The 19,628-nt window shown below is 38.4% G+C and overlaps 1 protein-coding gene across 3 annotated transcripts in view; it reads left to right on the top strand.

Moving 5' to 3' along the window:
* Positions 1 to 2,768, top strand: part of CCNT2 (cyclin T2) — a 65,909-nt gene extending 63,141 nt beyond the window's left edge. Inside the window, exons 9-10 of one of the 3 annotated variants that reach the window (XM_085645776.1) lie at positions 21 to 1,155; positions 1,254 to 2,194. In XM_085645776.1, the coding sequence (XP_085501902.1) occupies positions 21 to 1,155; positions 1,254 to 1,321 (1,203 nt within the window). In that variant the 3' untranslated portion in view covers positions 1,322 to 2,194. Of the gene's footprint in view, positions 1 to 20 lie in introns of all 3 variants that reach the window. The other 2 variants (XM_085645774.1, XM_085645775.1) reach the window with 2 other exon arrangements.
* Positions 2,769 to 19,628: the final 16,860 nt, after the last annotated feature.

The following is a 19,628-nucleotide window of genomic DNA, read 5'->3' as shown; positions in this document are numbered from 1 at the left end:
AATCTTTTTTCTTCTTCTAGGCGAACCAGGCTGCAAAGAAACCTAAAGGAGATGGACAAGTAGAGGGTTCTCTTTTGGGTTCCTCTCTGACCCAGAACTCCATTTTGGTAGACACTGTTGGTGGTGTATCCACAAACGTGAATTTCCAGAAAGCATCTACTTCATTCCCTGCACCAGTATCTCTGAACTCTGGAAGCATTCCTATACAAAGTAGTCATACACCAGAACAATTGGCATTAATAGCTGCAGGAATGCCAAATGCCTCGTACAATGTATCATCCCACCAAGAGTGGCCCCAACATCAAGAACAGGCAAGGACAGATCAGATCTATTCTATGAAACACGAGAACACTTTATCTGGTAATCAATATATCAATTTTACTCAAGGACCTTCTGTGCAGCTACATCCAGGAGTGCAGCTTCGACCTGACAAAGGATCAGAGCACACTGTGAAACAAGAATATTCTCACAAGACAGGAAATGGCAAACACCATGTACAGGTGACTGCTCCCTCAACCATTCCTCACAAAATGTCCTTGGACAAATACAGAGAGAAACGCAAACAAGAAACTGTTGATGTAGATGTCCGGGACCATTATGCTAGTAGCCATGTGGAACAGCAACACAGGAAACACAGCCTGTCTCAGTTAGCCAATAGTGCTTCTTCAGCTTCACCAATTAAAATGAAAATTCCTCTTCCAAGTACTGAAAAGACTGACAGACATATATCTGATAAAAAAGAAAAATCTGAATCACTGAAATTGCGTATACCAATTGTACCTACAGAAAAGAACTTGAGTAAGGAAGAATTAAAAATGAAAATAAAAGTTTCTTCCTCTGAAAGACATAGCTCCTCTGATGAGGGCAGCGGAAAGAGCAAACATTCTAGTCCACATGTTGGCAAAGAACTGAAAGATAGACACAGGGAACATTCTTCAAACCGCCATCACAGTAGCAGCCATAAGCATTCCCATTCGCATTCGAGCAGCAGCAGCAGCAAATTCGGTTCCGATGGAATGTCTTCAGTTTTAAGGAGTCCTGTTGGCCTGATTAATGATGGTATTTCCTCAAGTTCCAGTTCAAGGAAGAGGTTGCATGCCAATGACGCATCTCACAACCACCACTCCAAAATGAGCAAAAGTTCCAAAAGTACAGGTAGTTCATCTAGTTCTTCCTCTGTTAAGCAGTATATATCATCTCACAACTCTGTTCTTAACCTTCCCTTACCCCCTCCTCCCCCTGTCACATACCAGGTGGGCTACGGACATCTCAGCACCCTCGTGAAACTGGACAAGAAGACAGTGGAGACCAACGGCCCTGATGGCAATCATGAGTACAGTACAAACAGCCAACATATGGACTACAAAGACACATTCGACATGCTGGATTCGCTGTTAAATGCCCAAGGAATGAACATGTGATCGGTTATTTGGGTTATTTTTCTTTTTTTATTTAAGAATTGTAAGTATGGGATACTTTTTCCTGCAGTGGCGTTAGCAACCGCTTGCCATTGTTTGTATGTAAGTGCTGCTTTATCCTTCAACCTCGAAAGAGGTCATAGTAGATAAGTCTTAATCTCCACATTTCATAGTATTAAAATACTGTATAAGCATGAATGGTGCAAAATAACTCAGTGTTTCTACAATTGCAGCGGAGGGCACACAGCTGCATTTAGGTGACTAGGATGCTCACGCATTGTTTATTTATGATTTGGACTAGTGCAGGCACAAGTTTTGTTGCTAAGCCTATGAATGACTGTTTTTTGTGTATTTATACTGTATGTATGATTTGCATGTGTCTAGCGATAAAGGGATAAAACAGAATATACTGACAACTGTTTACAAGAAAGTGGAGAAAAATGTACATACGTTTTTGTATGTTTAAAATATACCATAAAATACTCAGGTTTGGAGCTGCTCGTAAGTAACAAACTACATATACAGAAAAACTTTATTTTATATTTGAGTAAATCGCTAACCTTAGCAGTGGTGGTTTTGTCATGTTTATCTCTAACTGTAGGCCTTATTGGGAACCATTGAGAGGGACGCCACTACAGAGTGCATCAGGGGCCATTTCAAGTTACTTGCAGCACATCAAATTTAGTTAGCATTTCTCGCTTGGACTTGTTGTAGTGGCAACTATCATGTCCCCTGTTCTGAAAATGAAAAGGAATAAAAATAAAGTTTACATAATCTGTTGCTGTGAAGTGCATTTAAATGTGTATTGGCTTAATGCAGTAACTAGAAGCTATTAATAATGGTTATGAAGATCAATACATGCTCTAAAAAAAAAAATGTACATTTGTAAAAAAAGAAAAAAATAGTCAAATTAGTAGGTTCTTCTTTTTAAGTTAACACCAAAAGATATTTTTAATAGAACTAAAGGGATCACGGTTTCCATTAGCATTTCAGAATGTTTAAGTTCTGAATGTCAAAGTATAAAATAAAAAAATCATAAACAAATGTACTTTGTAATGCCATAAATTCTTTTCTAGGTGAATGCAGTCTTCAAAATAAAACCCATTTACTTCATCCCAACAATAAAATAGTTACCATTGATATGTACATTGTACTTATGATTGTAGTTCATAAAATCAAAGTTTACAGTTGTTTCACAAAATCTTACAAATCAAAGGAAACAAAATTAAACCACTAGAGTAATTTGTATGTTTGCCTTTGTCTTGGTATTTTTGAAAACGCAAGTGACTTATTTTGTTCAAAGCTTTACATACCTGACTACAACAGATTTCTAATTAATTGTAATCTCAATTATTGACTTAGTATGATGTGTTGGCCGCAGACCATTTTCTTGAATTTTTGATATGTGAATTCTCTACAATATGCATTCAGTCGGTGTTACTGAATTATTCCTCTTTTAGTAATGGGCAATAATATTCCATGACTATGAAATATATTTAATGTAAAAAAAGATGTTTTAAAGGTTTTTTTGCAACATTTTAAAATTTCAATAAATTGTTGCTTGCTTTCATAGTATATTTCTACGAGGCCTTCATTCCCTTGCTTTAAATTGTAGAGTGCTCTGGTATCGATATGAAGAAAAGGGGGTCATTGTGCTGAATACCAAGAACACTTATAATTTCTAAAGCCATGGGTAAAGGGTCAACTATGACCATGGTTTAGGCCTTGCAGGTTTTGCAAAGAAGTGCACATTGGCCCAGCATTGTGCCAAATATGTTTAAAGATGTTTAAAGATTATATAATTTGCAATGTAGTTTGAGATGTATATTTTCCTTGTGTACAGACTTCTATAGTTGAAATTGCTGTGCTGCCAGATGCTCAGTAATTTTATGGTATTGCCATACCCGCATACCAAATTCAATAATGTTTTAATTGAGTGCCTAAATATTAAATGGGGAGTGTGGCTCATTAAATTTCCACAGGATTCTGTTAACTGTTTTACTCCACATCCATACATTAAATAATTTAGAAGCCTAAAAATCTGTCTCCGGATAGTAAACTAAGCAGTGAACAATATTTTTGGTTGGTCTTGACTGTTGACATATCCAATAACCATTTTATATCAATTTAAGTGTGCTGGCACTTAGTTTTCAATTGTGCTGCCTTGCTATCAGAAGTTTACTCTTAATCTGTTTCACACGGTACTGCCTGTAACAGTGCCAGCACTTTTATATTGAAATGCACCGTACTAGCACGTCTTAGCAGTGATACATTATATTTAGTGGGAGAGTGCCAGTACTTTGTACCTGTTTGAATTTCAAGCACGGATTGTAAGACCAGAATTGATTACTCTGATTCTCAGATCCTAGTGTGTTATATTCGTGCTCTGCAAATATTTGAAAACCACTATATAGTGATTGAGGTCTATTTGGAGTCGGTCAGCGGGAAGCTGTTTTTTTTTTTCTTTCTAAAATTTACTTGTATGTGTAGTGCTTTTTTTGTTGGCTCCTAGTTAGTTGTATGTGGAGTAGTGCTATATATTGGGTAATTTGCTTTAAGGAACGTAAACAAAATTGAAAATCTAATTGGATATAATAGACGGATTAAAAAAAACTAATGTTCAAATTCACAAGTGGGTTAAAGCTATGTTGTGGTAACCACAAACTTAAAAATAGCATATGAGTGAGTTGGAAGCCTTCGTGGACAAGCCAGCAGATGAAGCTTTGTGTAAAAGGCTCACACTGTCCTCGTTGTCGAACATATTTCATATTTGCTGGATGCTCTTAAGGTGTTTTGGAGGGGGAGGGTGTTGGGGGGGGGGGGGGGACAGGTTTTTAACAAACGTGGGCACTTCATTGGAAGAATTGGACCGTTGTTTTGAGGAGGTAAGCTGATGTTCATGAGGGCATAGTAAGTCTGTTTATTCTGGACTCGATTGCTTGACTGGTTACTTGAAGTGAGATTGATAAGGATCCTCCACATTTCTTCCATTTGTTATCTTTATTTTAGTATTGTTTTTTTGAAGACCTCTTTAACAGTGTAGAAAACTGAAAAATATTTTGCACCATTTGCGGTGAAGGGGAAAATGGGGTGTTCAAAAAGCCTGGTCACGGTAGTTCGGAGGACATGGTGAGATTGGTTTTCAGAGTATCGAAGGTAGGTGAGAGATTGGGTGTGTGGGTACAGGAAGATGTATTTTTGTGTTAAATTGGTATGGTAACCTGGCCAGTTGTAATGTTGGCAACAAAAGAGAAAGCAGTTAAATCTTAACCAAATCAAATTATTTGAAATACTCTGCCTTGCTTTGTAGACAGATTTGAACTGTAGAAGAATAATTTGGATTGTATTTCTTTACCTTTAATGTTGGGTAAGGAATCCACTGCAAGTTCCAAATATTTAGCTAGTAGAGCTGGGTAAAGAGGGAGTAAGTCTATAGTTTGCAAAGGGTTAGCACTCATGTACTCGGCTGAAAGTCAGAGCAAGTATTTGTTTCCCTAGATTGAACATATCAAATATGCAAGCATCCGGTGCTAGATAGCACAGAGAGGTTGTCTTGGGTCGCTGGTTTAAGGAAAGTGCTTTGCCATAAGCATAAAAGCAGTCTTGTATAAGGGGTAGGGGTGGATGGAGACAGTAGTCCTCCTGCTCAGTATCATTGTATTGATATTTGCATAGTGCTTTGCTACCCCTTTGAAGGCCCACATGTTCGGGATGGTCAGGTTTTTTTTAATGCATAGTTCATTTTTAGAGGTTTTTTTAAATAAGAATTTTTGTTATATGTGACCCTTAAATGTGCTCTGTATTTCTTGTGGTGAACTTCTAAGAAGTGCAGCTTGAAGCAGAGGTATTTTTCTGTTTTCACATTTCATAATCACGTTTCCATATGCCTAGCATGAATACTTTTTATCATTTTAATTTTTAGATTTGGGTAAACCAATCAAGACTAGGTTCATAATGTGTCTCAAATCTGTAACCGAAGGATAACCCCAGACACCAGTGGTGAGGCTGTGGGGTTCAACTCGAAGTAGAGGTGGCGTAAACGGATACATAAGCAGTAGGTTTAGGGATTTTTCCAGAAGCAGGGATGGTTCACCGCCACAGATCAGGCATCATAGTAGTGGGTCTAGCGGGGGATTGAGGAGCAAATTTAATGAAACAGGAGGGGTAACTGCAGTGGTTCACAGGGATTCACCCAGGAGCAGAGATTGCAAATCTGCAAGAGAGCAACAGACTATGAAATTATAGGGTCCTCTCTGAGGCATGTGGCATAGCACCTAGAGGTGGATAAAACTAAACTGACAAGAGGCTATATAAAGTGTTGGGATGGAAGAATTGATTACATGAAGATGGGGTGAGAACATTTAATGGGTGATGGGATAAAGGTCTGCCACTGTATCCTTGTTTGCGCTGCCTTGATTCAGAAGGCTTTTGCAGGTTTTTTGCTGAGCACATTAAAAATTACTGAGTTGACCACCGGTCAGAAACACACAGGGTAATTACTAACTTGTGTTTTCGATCGCTGCTATTTGCAGCCCATGAACTAAACGTGAGCTAGTTAATATATGCGTTGAACCTCTGGGAGTGGTGGGGATAAAAACTTAGACCCCTAGTCCATCGGTGCACAGAATTGGATCATGATATAGCTGCAGGAGTCTTCTAGTGCTTTTTGAAACTGGTGGGGCAAGTCACAAGAGTGCCTATAACATGAAATAGAGATGAGAAAGCAAAAGTCAGTAGTTTTGTGGGAGGAAGTTAAATACATTTAGGAAGATGAGTCAGTTGAGGAGGCAATGAAGGAAGGATAATATGGCAGGGTTTCTGGCCAAGGTGCTCACAACCGACATGAAATGCAGAGGAAGAGAACCCAAGGGGGGTAGGATCAAGAAGAGCTTAGGACAGACTGTTGCCACAAGGTAGTGGTTGTGATGAGCCTAACCTGTCGGCAGGAATACATAATACAATGCATGCTATCAGTATATACACATTGGGCTAAAAGCTGATTAAGCATCCCGTGGCTGTCTGCACGCTCACAATGCCCGTGCTTCTCATGGATCGCAGCTAGGTTTGAAGGAACAGCGTCACCAACAGTGTCTCACACAGAACAACCATCCAAGAGTGGGGAAGCGAGCAGGATACACTCCTGAAAAATATAAGGGGTTGAATTGTGCCTGCACATGAATAGAACCCAACCATGTCAATCAGTAAATGCTAAACACATCAGGCCAGAAACAAAAATCCTTAGCAAAGCCAATAGGTCTGGAGTTCACTGCCAGACTTTTGACTTCGTCAAAACTTGATTTGTCATTGTTTTGAACATCTTATTAGTTGGGGAGCTGCTTGTCTCATCAATTTTCTTTTTTAAGTGGCAAAGTTTTGATATAAAAAATCACTCATTGCCGTAAGCATACCCTGTTACTGATGTATCTACGTTGTGTGTAGATGGGTTCTTTGTGAAAAAACAGAATGCTGACAGAGATGAGCCAGTTGCTGAAATGAACTGTCCATTGCTCCATGCTATATGCCGTAGTGGGCAGAAAGAAAAGGTGAAGTCCACAGACCAGTGAATGAAGAGGGCGGACTGAAAGCCCCTATAATCCAGTATATCCTGTGTATATCAAAAGGTCTTGTCTAATTCCAGACACAAAAACTGGGATGAAATCCTTTCCCTGATGTCCATGTTAGTGATCTAGCCCAGGACCAGTTATTTATTTATATATATATATATATATATATATATATATATATATATATATATATATATATATATATATATATATATATATATCTCAAGCACTCCACTGCCTCTCCAGTTTCGGAAGAAATGGAGCACAACCGCAACTATGGTGCATAAAATCCATTTTGTTCACCCCAGGTAACGCCATTACGCGTTTCGTCTCCGGAGAGCCTTGATCACATGACACGCAAAGAAGTCAGCTGACCATATTTATACCATTCAAACATCATGATTGTATTGTGGTATAAATACCTAAACAAAACACCAATTCCTCTTTATTGGATTCCCGTCATAAACCACTTGTTTGAGTCAACATTAGTGATCAAACTACCTCATGTGCAAATTGCGCCCAATAAATTACATTAAATATATTTTGAATGTCTTTAAAAACCATAGGGTTTATAAAAGCTGAAGGGAATTTGTTTAATTCATGGTTTCAATACCAATCCCCAACTTGAAATAACATATCTTATTTTATGATAGTTACATCGTACCTGAATAGAATAGATAAAATGAATATATAAATAAATAGACCTAGATTCTGAAATTATTTTTAAAATCATTTAGTATGTTAATATATAATATAAAAAATTCCATTTCATGTTTATATGTTCATGTTTTTGTGGCCATATAATAATTCCTTGACTGGTCAAACATTGTGCAAAAATAGATATGAGGTGTGTGTTAAAGTTCTAGTGCAAATCATGATACCATGTTTGGAAAAACCCCTTCCAAAAATACCTTATAAACTTAAAAAATGATATTAAAAACTCAAGATAAAATCCTTTATCTTTTTCTGACTTCTGTAGACCTTGAGGCTATATTTTGCTGCTTGTTTGTTATACTATTTCTTATTCTCTTTTATAACATTTTGGAAAAATAACAATTCTTGTCCCTGTTGAAATGTGAGCCTCTTGTATCGTACAATCTGATCATCTTTAGAGACAGGTGTATAGATCTTCCGTTATGTTCATACCCATAGGGCTCTTGGAGTCAAGTTCCAAGATGTAACAAGTTTCTAATTTACGTAGAGTTCTCTCCCTGTCACCTCCCCGTCCATTAAAAGGTACACTGTCGATTATATAGTATTGCAGATGTTTGGGGTCTGACTGATGGTGTTCCTTGAAACGGCTGCCGACTGGGTACACAGGATCGTGATTGTTTATTGCTCTGATGTGTTGCAATATTTTCTTGTGCCCCTGCAGCTTGGTACTTCCCACATACTGAAGCCCACAGGGGCATTCAAGGACACATACAACAAAATCAGTTCTACATGACAGCTTTGGTGATTATCTGTTCATGCATGCTAAAGGCTGTTGTGTATGTTGTGGTGTTAATACCATGCTGGCAGGCTTTACAGGTCCTGCATTTGTAAAAACCTTTTCTTTGGGCTAGCCAGTTGCCTTTTAACCTGTCTACTGGATTATTTTGAGCCAACCTATCCTTCATATTAGGTGCCCTTTTGGTGATCGAGAGCTTCTTAGGTAGTAAGTGACATAAAACGGTGGCTTTTCACTAACGGCCAGTTTTTTTTGGGATGATGCGGTTAATGTCTTCGTTTTGTTTGCTGTATCCCACCATCATCCTGAATTCTTAATCTACCCATGTTTTTTTGTTTTGTTTATATTTATTTATTTTTAAGTTGGTTAGGCGCCTCTGCTATTCTACCTGTCTGATCCCCCTATTATCTCCAATTTTAAAAGTGTGTCCCGGTCTGTTAACTCACTTTTGAATATGGCGGCATCAATGCACTTTTTGGTGTATCCCCTTTCGAGGAACCTTGATCGACTAATTTGTTGGGCTCCCTGTCAGTGCTACAGATTATTTTAAGCCGAATCATTTCGCCGTATGGGATACTTTGAATAAGGTATTTTGTATGTAGACTTGTTGCATGCAAAGCTGAATTTACTGCTGTGGGTTTCCTGTGTATTTTTGTCTCTACTTTTCCCCTCTCTATATATACTTCCACGTCCAGGAAAATGACCTTGTCTGCGGTAAACTGCAAGTTAATTTCATTTTGATTAAGCTTGTCAATAAACATTTTAGCCTCTGTTTCAGAACCGTGCCATATTAAAACCAAATCATCAATATAGCACCACCAACATTTCACATTGTTTTTCAAGGTATTTTCAAATTTTCTATGTAGGACCAGTTCCTCCCACCAGCCCATGTGGAGGCAGGCATAGCTGGGGGAGAATCTGGCCCCCATAGCTACTCTCCGTAGCTGTTGGTAAAGAATGTTCTGAAATAAAAAGATGTTATGAAGGCAGAAATCAGTAATATCAATCAGCATTTTGCTATGTTCTTGCTAGGCTGGCCATATCTAAGTGTTTTACTGCCCTCAAACCATCTTTATGGCTAATGCGTGGATAAAGAGCTGTAATGTCCATTGATATCAACAAAAAAAATCAGGTGTCCCTTAAGTATGATGGTAAAGATTGGACTAATTCTTGAAGAAAATGATCTATATATTGAGATGTATTTTCAGTTAAGCTGTTATTGGCGGAAATAGGGCGGCCAGGAGGTTTGACCGGATTTTTGTGCAGTTTGGGAATAAAGTATATCACTGGAGTCGTAGGTGTTTTATTTCTCAAAAAAAGATATTCATCTTTATTGATCAAGCCCAAACTTTTCCAAGCCATAAGTTTACTGTAGTAGTTATCGTATATTGCTTTCAAAGTTGCTTGGTCACTTCTACGATAACCTTGCCGGTCATTCAATTGTTCTAAAGCCTCTGTGATGTAGTCATCCTTTGCCCAAATTACTAAATTGCCGCCTTTACATTCCTTATAATAATGTCTTTATTTTGGTTTTATTGATTTTATGATTCAAATGTTTGAGTCCTGTGAAAACTTGTTTATGAAAAAGATCAGTAGAGCCCCGTGGCATGATTGGGACAAATGAGGAGCGAGGTTTAAATCCTTTACTTTGAATGGAGACATCGATGTTGGTCTCCGTAGCTTGGCTCTGATTGAGATCCTCCAGAGTGCCAGTTGTTTGTGCCAATGTCTGGAGGTCTCTGAGAAGCGGCATGTCGTCCTTGGTTAGACCAAACAACGGTGGGGAACACGCAAAGGGAAGACAAGTTTTCTACATTATTGCCTTTATTCGTTGTGTCTTTAAGGAGATGGTATTTAAGTTTTAATTTCCTGATGCCTTTGAAAACACCCATGCGCGTCGCGGCATAATCAAACTTTCTGGACAGAATGACAGTCCGAGAGAGTTGTAACTCCGCTTTATTCAGGGTTATGTTTGATAGGTTTGTCACCGTGATGTTGCTGGCATCGATCTGCTTGTTGATTACTTGCGATTCCATCAGCGTGTTTGATATCGCCTGGTTGGTTCGCCTTTGGTTTGCCCGCCTCCTTTCTCGCTGCTTTGAAGTGTTTTGCCTTGTTGCCGTTTTGGTTGCAACGTTTGTTCACGTTCTTCCACTAAAAAATCTAGTTCCTCTCCTAGTGAAATCGCAATTGGAACTCTTTTGTCTCTGTCACTCAGTTTCACTTTCGATAGCTGAACGCAATTCGGAGTTTGAAGATTACGCTTGTTTGTTGCCTCTTGATGGAGTTTTGGAGGTGGCGCTGTATTTAGATATCTTCATATTTCTTTGCAAATGTGACGATGCACCCGCACTCAGTCAGCTTTGTCTCGGTGGTATTTGTACGTTCCCTTATTTCATCCTCTTCCTTTTTTAAGCGTTACATCATTTGTCTTAGTTTTTTATCTTCGTCATTTTGGCCCATTGCGCCAATTTCATCATTCAGGGCTCCTATTTGTGCCTGCAAAAAAAAATATATATATATATATATATATCGCATTACACACAGGACAAAATCCGGGTGTTACTCCGAAACGCGTAGTTCTGTTTGTGTGACACAATAAAGGTATATTGTGTTGTCCTTGGCGTGCCGCTGGATTTATTTCGGAGTAACACCCGGATTTTGTCCTGTGTGTAATATTTGAGGCGGAGCTGTGACCGTTGCTATATATATATATATATATATATATATATATATATATATACACACACACACACACACACACACACACACACACACACACACACACACACACACACACACACACACACACACACACACACACACACACACACACACACACACACACACACACACACACACGCTTCCCATAAAGTTGTCTTGCAGTTCATGTGAGGCTAGTAGTTTTGTATCCAAATGTTGGCAGGTCCTAATAGCTGTGACGTTAAGTTCATTTTTCCCCATTGCAGAATCTCAGCAGGTGTCTTGTAAACAGTATCCCTGTTCTCTGACTATCAGTACCAGCAGACTCACTCGAACTTGCCTTCCTCTAGGTTGCTAGTGTGTGTGTGCGCCAGCAGAAGTGTGCCAGCAGAAGAGTGACAATTACACCTTCAGTGCTGGAAGTGATCTTTTGATTTCACGATCCCTCTCAACTCCTATCATTTTGTATCCACCTGGCTCTTCAGCAGTGCACAGTTAATAGCGAGCCTTGCTGGCCCACCAGACCTTACAGCTTCAGACAATAGTTTCCTGTAAGGCTGATTAGAAGAGTAAAGAGTCTACTTAACCAATTACAAGAACCTCCCTTTAACTTCTCCTTTGTCTTCTTTAGACATGCCTTACAGTTTACAACTTGAGGCTCTACACATTTTAGCAATGCAGGCAGGTCCTTGGATAGATATTTCATTAGTGTCAGTGTTGCTGCACTGTTCAGTTGGTTTGCATCTGGTTTGGTGTAGTCCAGGAGCAATATACACATTCAGGGCTCCTTGTTTCCCATCCTACTTGAAAGGGAATTAAGGTCCATTGGCTGACTTAAAAAAAAAAAATTGCAAGTGATGTGGGGATACGTCTAGTTTCATTATGCTGAAAGCTTGGCCTCCCTGATTTGTGGCTTTTTGGTTCTAGTGCCCCACCCAAAAGCCTATTCGGCAAAGGAGCAACACATTATTGAATCGCTTGCAAGTTTGTAATTGCGCATCAGATTGTCGAATCATGCCTATGGTTGTTTTTGAAAATTGACATGTTGATCTATGAATTTTCAACCGTTTTCTTGAATAGTTAGATTTTTAAACATTTTAATAAATGATGCACTTTAAAAGCATCTAGAGGAAGTGATGTACAATCTAAGCGCAGGAACATTTTAAAAGGGGTGAACAATTTTGTGCATAATTATTATTGCTGTGTTTAAAATGTGCTTGGATTTAGGGTGAAGGTGTGCACACAACTTGGCACATCTTTAGTTTATCTTAGACAAAGTTGTGCAAAATGGAACCCTAGTTTTTCAGTCAATAATATAGAAGGGAAATATGTCCATCTATGTTTGAACTAAAGCATATAGTCAAAACAGATTCTGTGCTTTGGCTTGCAAAATGAAGGGAAACGGAAGTGCACTCGGTCTGTGCTTGAATTCATTAAATCTTTGTGAAAAAGATGCTTTACTTTTTATTTGGAACATAGTTCTTGCTGCTTAACGTAGATCTAATCAGATGGGCTAGAATGATGATGGCCATTTTTGAATTATGTTTATCTTTTCTTGGTAAAAAAAAGATCTCTTGTTCAATACTTACTATGATATGGAAAAGTTATCATGTTAAATGAAAGGTTGACCTTGTTCGTCAAGACTCCAAATGTATTATATTCATTGAAAGGGTGTTTTTGAAAGATTGTTGCGATTGTCCATTTTCTTGCCAGTGTCTTGATTAGAAAACTGATCGTAGGCTGAATTGCATATTGTCCGTGCATTGCAATTACCATCTCCCAAATGTCACACACTTCATCAATCAAAATATTAACAGGTCAAAAGTTAGTACCCCCAAGTCCTCACTGGAAAATGGTTGTAAAAGCAGTGCTTAAAAGGTAGGTGATAGTGTTCAGTAAAGCATTTTATTTATGACTGTACTTCAGTGGAACAAGATATTGAGCAAATAATCTATGGCTTAGACATTTACTGAAGGATTGGCTGTCCTAAAGTCAAAAGAATTGAATGAGTCATAAGAGTGTTTTACCAATTTAAAAAGATTAGTGCATCAAAATTGTATTCGGTATGTCTGGCACCACTATTGAGAAACAACTAGAGGACCAGATGAAACATTAGAATGTTAATTTGTTGAGGTTAGATAACTTGGCAAGAATGAAAGCTACAAAACATTTTAGAAATCCAAATTAAATGTAGACTTGAGCAGTAGAACAGTGGGGCAGCAACGTTAAAATAATAAACCTGATTGGGTTGAGACACTTTTTTCTTCTAATGCAAACCAGTATTGTCTTTGCATTCTTTGTGGAAAAATTGAACCACTCTTAACCTGTAGTTACTAGCGACAGTAAATCCTCCCAATGCTCTTTTTCTATTGACTATTCAGATTTGTAACTTTACATGTATTGGAGTTACATTTAATAGCATTTGCCCTAGTCTAGCTTTCTCTGCTGTCTGACTTTCATTTTATTACCTATCTAAAATTACTGTTGGGTTCAGTTTTTGTCCTGTGCCAGTTTTACAGCCAAGCTATAGAAAATCATCTTGCTCTTGCTATGCAGGATACATTTTCATTTAGAATATTTGTTTAATGCAATCTCATGAATTTTTGAAAAAATGTGAGATCCTATTCAAAACACTGACTCTATTTCCCTTCACCGGAGTCTTTTGTGTATCATTCAGTTTTGAACTACTCAACTTTTGTCACTTTTTAACAAATTGACGCGCATCTCTTCTTGGGAAACATCACTAGTTTTCTGTTATTTCCAGAGCCACTAGAATTCTGTTGCTGCTGCGATTTTTGCATAATTAGGGATTTGCCACATTTGCCACATAATCGATAATCTGCTGTATAATTAACAGATTTTAACAAAAACAATTCTTTCTAACTCAAACTGATCGGAAGTTACAAAACACATGGCGACTCTGGTTCCTGTGCACCAGATTGCTTTTTGCAAAGGTTGGCTGGTCATCTTTAATTTGCATATTTTCGTACTATGGTGTTGAATTGATACCAATTATGGAACTCTATCACAATATATGCCACATGATTAGCATTTTCCTGCTGCATAATTTGGTCCTCTTCTGATGCCTAATTCCAGTGGCCCTGCTTATTTCTTATACAATATCTACTGTTCATAGTTACTTTGGTGCATGTAGGGGGATGCTAGGGGAGGAGTATGCCTGGTGCTTTTGAAGCAGTGTTTGTCAACTTTTTATAGGTTTTTCAGAGGTTAATGTTTTGTTCAGTATGAAGAGATGTGTAAAAAAAAAAAAAAGCGTGCCGCTAGAATTTTGAGTCTAAGGAATTTGTGCTAATCAAGCTCGTCCCATGCTCAATGAATTTTGCCAGTAAATTGTTTTTATATCCTTCACGTAGGCCCAGTTTGAGCACTCTGCATCTGTACTAACGAAAGTCTTGCAAATATTACTTGAATTTACTAAATAAAAAATGTTGGGTTCAAAACAAGGATGTCTTCATGTTCGATGGAGGTGTCTTTTAATTGCAGTTTGGAATATTATCTTTACTAATACTGGTGCAGTTTAACCGATATTGATTCAGTTGAAGAGGCAAGATTTGCATACAGATTGCTTTTGGTATGTCTTTCAAAGGTATGTATGCATTTATGTATCTATGTACTAACATTTGTTTAATACATTATGTTGCAGAAGATAGAGCTATTTACCTCAATGTTGTTTTTATCCTGCATTTTGAATAACGTTTGCACTGCGTGAGATTTAGATGTTTTGGCATCTTATGAATAGGTTTAGTGTTCTCAGGACCTAGGTACACTGATCATGAAAACATGGTAGTCAACTGTGTTAAAATAATTGTATCTTTGAATAGCCTAAAGCCTTGTTTAACCCCTTCAGCGCGGCGCGGATTTCCGCGCCACGCTGACTATTCCGTGCGTGGGCGGGGCCATGACGGAACGGTTCCGTCATAAGCACAGCCCAACCGACGTGCATGACGGAACCGTTCCGTCAAGCGCGTCGAAGGGGTTAAAGTACTGGCACATACTATTTTGTAATGTCTTTAGAAAATTACAGATTTAATTCCCTATCGAATTTTAAATGCATGTGTGAATTCAAAATGAACTCCAGCAGACTAAGGCAACCTGTTTTGCTCCACAGAGGCAGCAGAATTTCCGATTATGTAGAGAGCTTTCTTAAACTCTAAATAATCCTTAGTCACTCCAACTGAAGAACGCTTAGGAAGATCTTTTCATTTAGATTGATAGCTCTTACAAGCAGTTTTATGGTTGAGGTTTGTAGGCAAGATGTTGCCAAATATAACTTAATAACACCACTGGTATAAAAAAAGGTGGAATGCTTTCGAGTAAATTTCATCTGATGGTAATTTCTTGGCCACGTTCTAGGAGATTTTGTTTTTGTGGCAAAACTAAAGATGGAATAGCAACGTATGCAAATCTGCTTTTTCCATCATGACCAGTCCAGCTGTATCAGCTAGGCCAGGCCCCTTTCACATCTGACTTTAACTGAATGCAAATAAAAACCAAGTTGGTTGCTCTTCAGGACTGCGTTCTCGGTTATAATAGGTATGATTTGCTTTGAAAGTCCATAATCCCATCACTTCCGCTATAGGTGTGTCTTCACAAGGATTTTAAATTGCATATAAATCACCTGAAAGTAGTGCTTGTAGGACTTGGTCCATGCTTCACCCTGAGTAAGTTCTTGGCCCTTACCACTTTTGTTCTATAGCGACCAGACTGCACTCGAATGGCTAATGACTAGTAGTTCTCTATGTAGTGCACTTGGACTGCAGAGATCAATTCTACCACCCTTAATAGTGTTACATTATTTTTTATATTTGGAGTACGACTTGAAACCCATGTAAACCAGAAGTTCCCTTTACTCTTTCACAGATAGCTAGTAAAGCAAATTTCTAGATTTATTTTCGAAACAGCTAGGAGTGCTGTGCATCAACAAACTAAAAAACACCCCAACTACAATATTTTGCACAGGAGTTTGTGCTTATTTGATTAACAAAGCAGGTTTATATTTAAACTCTTACAGCTTACCTGATGAGTGATGATTCTCCATTCATGGGAACATTTTCCTTTCCTTTATAGACTTTACAATTTGCCAACTATTTTTATTGGTTGCTTTATGGCTAACCGCCATACAGCTCTTATACGGGCAATCATGGACGGTGTCATGGTACAAGATCATGCTGTCTATTTGGCATGCCTTCTTTCAGGGTGCTTTGTGATATGTAATCAAAAAATGTTTCATCCTCTTAGTCCTTATCTACAGTTAATGTACCAGCACCTTCTACAAATAACCTGCGGGTGCCTAAATCAAATGAGATCACAAATTATGGTTAAAAGTATTGATTTCTGAAACCATAGATGAGTAAATATCCAGAACATGTTTCAGGGTGGGACTAGTGTTAAGACTGACAAAATTCTCATTAAGCTGGATAGTTCCCGAAGGCACGACCCCAATCAAATCTCAATTAGTTCAGTATAAATGTTTACTTGTTTATGCTCAGATTAGGATATTTATCAAGCCCTTTTTAAGATAGATGGGCTTTTTGGGCCCTTGAATCTCAAATTGTGCATGGATCATATTTTCTGTGTTATTAAAACCTGATGAATGCCTTTAAGAAGGGATTTTTTTGGCCTTGGCAGTTGGGAAATAGAACATTTCTTTAAGGAGTGCCAGCCAATCTTAGCTTTGCTATACAGATTTGTACCATGTGTCTCATTACAATTTCTTACTCATGATTTTGTGATGAATTGTTGATTGCATGTTGACTTTATGGCACGCTTGATTTTAAGGGAAATTAGGCCAATTTAACGATTGGTTCAGATTCTGAATGAAGATGAATGGCATTTCTTTTCAGTATTAGGATTTTCTTTTTAAGAACCAACGAAAGAATAGACCCATGTTTTTGCACAGGAGATGATGCTGATTTCGTGATTTAAGTGCACATCACCATACTTCACAATCCACTATATTGCTTAAAAGCATTGATTCATTTTACATTTTATTAGCAACTTGTTTTTTTAAGTCAGTTGACCTGATTAGTATAGTTGCAACTTTCCTTTTGCTGAGATGTAGTGTTACATTTTTTGTTTTTAGAGTATACCCTCGTGCATGTTTCAGTACTTTCTTGGTGCTGGCCTGAGATTGAATGGTAGGACTTTAAATTTTGTTCCTGCATTAGGAGTCTACGGATTTCCTGCTTGACTGAGATACTAGAAATACTTGGGCATATATGACAATCTCCTCACTCAAATGTCGGATGCAGTCACCTTTTGATTGTTACAAACACGATTGGAGTGTACTATTTTATTCAGACTTTTTTCCTACCAGGAATGATCACAACATTTTTGTGAGGTTGTAGTAATCCTTTTGCCACTGTATAAGCAAGCTTTGTAGAGGACCTGGACATAGTGCACTCAATTGCTTGAACCTTGTGCATGGTATGGGGAGGCTGTGGACTTGAGCTGTAAAGCACCCTTTTTTTTAAATCTTTATCATTCAGTGAAATTTTACCCCTCATTAAACCCTACCACTTGGTTTGATGCGGACAGTATTGTCCTCATTGTTTTAATATTTCATGAAGCTTTGTGACAGTTTTGTCTGTTGATTTTACCTCGCCCTTGAAAGCTTTCAGATATTGAGATATGGGTCTGTTAATGGTGAAAATAATCACAAGGTCTCCTGAACAGGCTTGACGGTGGCTATAATCAGCAGCTTACAATGCAGTTCAGAATATTCTTTCCTCGAGCCTCGTGGCTTTGCGTGTGTACTTTCACTTTAATTTTGTTCCTCGTCTGTGTGAGGCCAGTACTTACTATATGACCGGTAAATGACAGGTCGTTTTTTTTTTCTTGTCCCCTTTTAACTCCATGTCTCAATGAATTTAAAGGTTTTGCTGAGGTTCGACAGTGCAATATCCCATGGTTACTTGATTACTTGGCTTGAGACTTTCATTCCCATGTAAAGGTTTTTTTCCCATGACTTCTGAGAATCATATTCTGGCACCAGTTGGACTTCTACAGCACCCTTATTAAAGAAGCTACTTCATTGTACCTGATTTAACAGACTTTTCATCCTCCAGTAATCTTTGTCTGTCTTTGTCACTTGTAAGACCGTTTTGTATGGTTCTTTAGCAGCCTCCTTAAGGAGTAGTTTCCATTGAGCACTGCAGTCTACCTTTGAGATCAGGGGCACCACTCCTGTTGGGTTCCAGTTGAACGTCCGGAATGCCATCATTTTGACAAAGGCAGCCCACTGAAGTGAGGCTGACAAATCTCGTTTTTCAGCAGTCTCATATCAACCCAAGCACATTTCCATTAACATCCATTGATTTTTATAGAAAAGTTTTATATAAGGTGGAAGAACAGGAGGACATCGCAACCGAAAAAGGTGGTATAGGTTGAAAGAGAAAGTAAGCAAGTAAGAGGTTACACCACACTCTGTAACGGGTCAATGGAGTTTGGTGACCAGAAGGCAGGGTAAGAAGTACTAATGCGGAAGGGAGTGATCAGGGCAGGGTATAGATGGTAAAAAAAAAAAAAAGGTAGGTAAGCCCTTTAAAAGAAGTGACTGAAGAAAGCGGGGGTAAGCAGTTGACCCACTGTAAAAAGAAAGGAAATAATAAACAAATATTTTCCTTCAAGAATGACATTCATCAAGTTACTTTTGCGAGCCTGGTGAAAGCCAATCTTGGTGAAAGTGTCGTAAAACGGCCGATGTGTGTTCCAACAACCACCTAATAACCAACTTCATTTCAGCTCTTAGCTTTCCCTCTGTAGCAGCGAGAAGCAAGACTGGCTTAGGGAGTTTGTATAGGTTATGTAAGGATTTATAGCATGACCGAATGAGACATGTTAGCCTGTGTTAGATCGAAAGACAAAGGGTGTTTTTCTGGCTAGTAAAAAGAAAAAAAGAACAGTTGTTGTACAGGAAGAATATTGGATAGTACGAACACCTGCTGGGGCCAAGACAAACATTTTAACTGCATTCAAATGGTATGTGCTGCATTTTAATAACCGGCTCTGTGGCCACAGATGTTTCTCTTTTTATATTGGGAAGCCTGCAACCTCTGGTTATTTTATTCCTCTAGGGTGTAGACTTGTGTGCTTCTGGGGTGTCATCCTCTGATCTTGTACATTTGTCCAGGCACATGCCCAAAGTAGGCTCTGTCTCCCTCTTAGCACTACTTATGTGGCACCTCGTAAAGTTTCCCATTAAATCCATTTGTTGTATAACAGCAGCTGTTGCGTTGATTACCAGTTAACCAAAGAATCGCCATTTCTCAAAGACTGGTAGTGCATGGATTTTTTACAATTTAACTTCTGTATCCCATTTTATTCATTTATCTGCCCATGTCTCATTCCCCGATGCATTTCGGACCTCAATTGCTCCTTTAAGGGCTGTCCTAATGAACGAGCAGTGTTTCCTTTCAAATGCTAAATCTTATGCATTGTTACACAAGCAAGATTGACTTTTTGTGCATTCAT

Source organism: Triturus cristatus, chromosome 3_1 (assembly GCF_964204655.1).
Source record: "Triturus cristatus chromosome 3_1, aTriCri1.1, whole genome shotgun sequence".
Lineage (NCBI taxonomy): Eukaryota > Metazoa > Chordata > Amphibia > Caudata > Salamandridae > Triturus > Triturus cristatus.
Note: the sequence above shows the minus strand (reverse complement) of the source record. Positions and strands in the feature narration are given on the sequence as shown.